This window comes from Nematolebias whitei, chromosome 4, assembly GCF_014905685.2.
Source record: "Nematolebias whitei isolate Nwh7 chromosome 4, NemWhi1, whole genome shotgun sequence".
Lineage (NCBI taxonomy): Eukaryota > Metazoa > Chordata > Actinopteri > Cyprinodontiformes > Rivulidae > Nematolebias > Nematolebias whitei.
The window spans coordinates 48899619-48903403 of record NC_056501.1 but is presented as its reverse complement, the minus strand read 5'-3'; the positions used below and the strand labels follow the sequence as shown (position 1 = coordinate 48903403).

At 39.7% G+C, this 3785-nt stretch overlaps 1 protein-coding gene across 1 annotated transcript in view; it reads right to left on the bottom strand.

Annotated features, from left to right (window-relative positions):
• Positions 1–3785, bottom strand: part of il1rapl2 (interleukin 1 receptor accessory protein-like 2) — a 460778-nt gene that overhangs the window by 195191 nt on the left and 261802 nt on the right. The window contains exon 6 of the mRNA XM_037675424.1: positions 1747–1821. Coding sequence (XP_037531352.1) covers positions 1747–1821 — 75 coding nt within the window. The remainder of the gene's footprint in view (positions 1–1746; positions 1822–3785) is intronic.

The window sequence follows — 3785 nt, the reverse complement described above, 5'->3', positions numbered from 1 at the left end:
GTTATATACCTGGATGACTGAGAAAACAAACTTTGTGTTTTTGAAACCATTAGTGAAAAGGCCAGACTTCAGGGGTATCTGAGGCAGGCTTGAAACACAAGAGTCAGGGTGGCTTCTGGGTAATACCAGATGGCTAGGCCTCAGACTGACGAAGCCTCTTGGACGAGGGGCGAAACGTATCTTTTTAACAAAAAAACGAAGTCCAGATGACATGATTCAACCTTTTTTGTTATTAGAAAGAGTTATTCATTTTGTTCTGTTACTTTAAAATTATTATGATTGAAATAATTGTTTGAAAAAAGGGGCAGATATAATAAGATTTTTTCTTCTTTCTGCTGCCTTTCATTTTAAATCTCTTGTATCTTTTTTTATATTGTTATGGAATTGTTTTGTACTTTTTTAAAATGAATAAACTTTATACCATACCATACAACAGGGTATAGGTTTAGGTTGGCTTGTAAAGACTAATATGTGAAGAGTGAAGGAGGATAAATACTAATGTTGGTAAAACACTGAGGAACAACTGAACACAAAGAAATACAGAAAGTAGATTTTACAAAAAATAGACAAGAGTAAGATAAACCCAACAAACATAAAAAAACTATTATAGAAGAGTGCTGGTGAAGATTCTCAGTCATCCAGGACATGGTAAATTCAAAACGGTTCAAGACAAAAACAATGGACTTTATTAGAAGACGTTTCCCTTCTCATCCGAGAAGCTTTCTCAATTCTCAATTCTCATCTCTGCTCTTTGAAGTGAGAAAGCTTTTTGGATGAGAAACCAAACATCTTCTGTTACAAAGTCCAGTTGTTTTTGTCTTGAACATTTTTGAATTTATTAAACAAAAGCCAAACAGATTCTAACATGAGACTCATTGTTTTTATTTTATCTTTTTATTTATTTGGAGGCAGCTGTGGCTGAGTGGTTAAAGTAGTCATTCTCCAATGCAAGAGTTGGGGGTTTGATTCCACCAGCAGTCAAATGCCGAAGTGTATATGGGCAAGACACTGAACCCCTCATTGCCTCTGATATGTGTGCCATCGGTGTATGAATGTGATAAAGCACTAATTACTCTCTTTAGAATGATTTGATCAGTTAGCTTTGTATAGATATAGTAGTGCTGTATGAATGGGTAAATGAGGACACAGATCGTGTTGTAAAACACTTTGAGGGTCTTGATAAGATCGAAAGGCGCTATATAAGTACAGTCCATTTACCATTTATTTATTTATTTATTGTCATTTCTCTGCGCACAAGATAGTCTCACAGACTAGATATAAATTTGAGATGTGAAGCAGTGTTCATGGTATTGGAGTTTTCACACACAAACTTGATTGTTGTATACATCCCTTCTTCTTTTCAAAACAAAGCACAGGAAATCTGATTCTACCACATTAATTACTAACAAACACTATATTTTTGCCATTTTTCTGTTTACCTAAAACCCAATCATTTCACACTGAAAACACCTCCACTTGTCTCCTGGTAACACATATAAGGTAAAACACAAGTGTTAGAGTTTATCTGGGCCTGAGGTGTTGCATACAGGTATCACTGATCACATGTTGACACAGTAAAGCCTGCGACTTCTGTGAAATAATGCCCGATGGACATCCCATTGTAAGTCAGAAACATGTATCACTGAGCATGATGAACCAAAAATGGATAAACTATTTCCGAAGTCAGAACACAAAGAATTAAAACTTTAAAATTAGATTAATTAGAAAAGAGCTGCTGCTTCTTACCAGGTGTGGCTTCTATCACTCTGGCTTGTCTTTCAGGAGGAAAAAGGACCTTGGGAGGTTGAGTTGTCTGCAGAGCTGAGGGAGAAAATATTCAAAGCAGATGTTAACTGTGACAGCTTAAACCTAAAGAACATTGGCTGGTTAAATTAATGTGTAATGGACTCATAAAAAAGAATGAATCTTGAAAGGTAAAATATGAACTGATTTAGATAACAAGATTTTATTGATACCTTGGGAAACTTCCTTCAGGGAAAAACAGAATATTTAATAGCATGGCTTGAGTAATGTCACTGTATTTTTATTTCACTGTATTTCAGGCTGTATGTATGATTGATTAACTCATTTTCCTTCAAACCATTAGTTTGTGTTAGATTACATGGTTCAGACAGAAGGGACACTCTAGCCTAAAATATGCATGTGTCATGTAGTTCTGATTAGTAGTGATGTGCGGATCGATACTAAAATATCAATACCAGAACTTTGTGCTCTGGAAAGCCTCTTTTTTACACATCTTCTGAATTGAAAATTTTCATGTATTTAGTCAGCTGGTCCCTCAACGCAATTTAAAAAAAAAAAATTCCACCAGAAGATAGGGTGCTGGAGAGCTGTCATGCCCTGAATGGACCCACACAACTGGGTGTCATTAATTCCTGGGGGGAGTGGAAGATTTTGTGCCTATCTGTTATGTCCATGGAGGACGTAGAAGTGGACAGATATGTAGATATGAAGATATGTACAGGAGGCTGTGGCTGAGTGCTTAGAGCAGTCATCTTCCAATTCAAGAGTTGGGGGTTCGAATCCACCAGCAGTCACATGCCAAATTGTTCCTGGGCAAAACACTGAACCAACCCCTCATTGCCTCCGATGCGTGTTCAATCGGTGTATGAATGCAATCTGAAGCTCTGATTAGTCTCTTTAGAAAGATTTGTTTAATTAGCTTTGTAGACATCTAGTAGAGTGCTGTATGAATGGATAAATGAGGGCACAGATTGTGTTGTAAAGCACTTTGAGTGTCAGATAGAAAGGCACTATATAAGTACAGTCCATTTACAGTCCATTACATTATTGGATTTATGATAACAAGGTTTCTGCTTTTTGGAATCTGCAGATATCTATAATATCAACAAATTAGGAAGACATCAGCAGCAGTTTCGGCCATGGTAAATCTGTCAGCCTTATGTGAAAGATTAATTCATGCCTCGAGCGCTCAGACATAGGCTGAACAAGCTCAAACACAAACTGGACGCAATTTCTGAGAATCGTAGGCCACTTGTAGCTCCTGGACTTCGCCAGAATGAAGGATTCAATCTTGGAGAAAGCTAATCGAGCTCAGACCGGGCAGAACGTCTATAAATCTGGTTGTATGGATTTGTCATTGAGTGTTCCAGCAGAACTTGAAGGCAGACAGAAATCAGAGTCTTGTCAGGTTTTTCGTGGCAGATCAGGACAGAAGAACCCAGTTGCGCAGGCAGGACTCAGGAGGCAGATGTATAAAATAAAATACTTTTAATAATAATAATAAATCAAAAAGGCTGACATGGCAGCAAAACTTACATGGACTCAAGAAACACGATCACTCAGGCAGGACAAGACAGGACATACCCAACGACGAACCGACAATGACAGAACTGACAGACAGACTTTATATACACACAACCAGGACATGACACAGGTGACGATAATCAGAACAATCAATTCAGACACAAGGGAGAACAGACAGGGGGAAGGCCCACTAGATGGTGCCATCCTTACAGTACCCCCCCTCAAGGACGCCCCCTGGCGTCCCCAAGAAACCCCCTCCCAAAAGACTAGGGCGGGCGGAGGGAGGAACTGCAAGGGTGGTGGGCCTGAACGAAGACACACAAGGACCAAAACAAAAACAGGACAAGGCCCAGGAACTAAACTAAGTAGGGAAACATAAAATGTCTAGATGGCCGGGAGACCAGCCACTGGCTCAGAGCAGGTCAGGTGGGCGACCGGGAGGCCGTCCAGCACGGGACCATCGTTCAGGGGGGCGGCCGGGAGGCCGTCCAGCACGG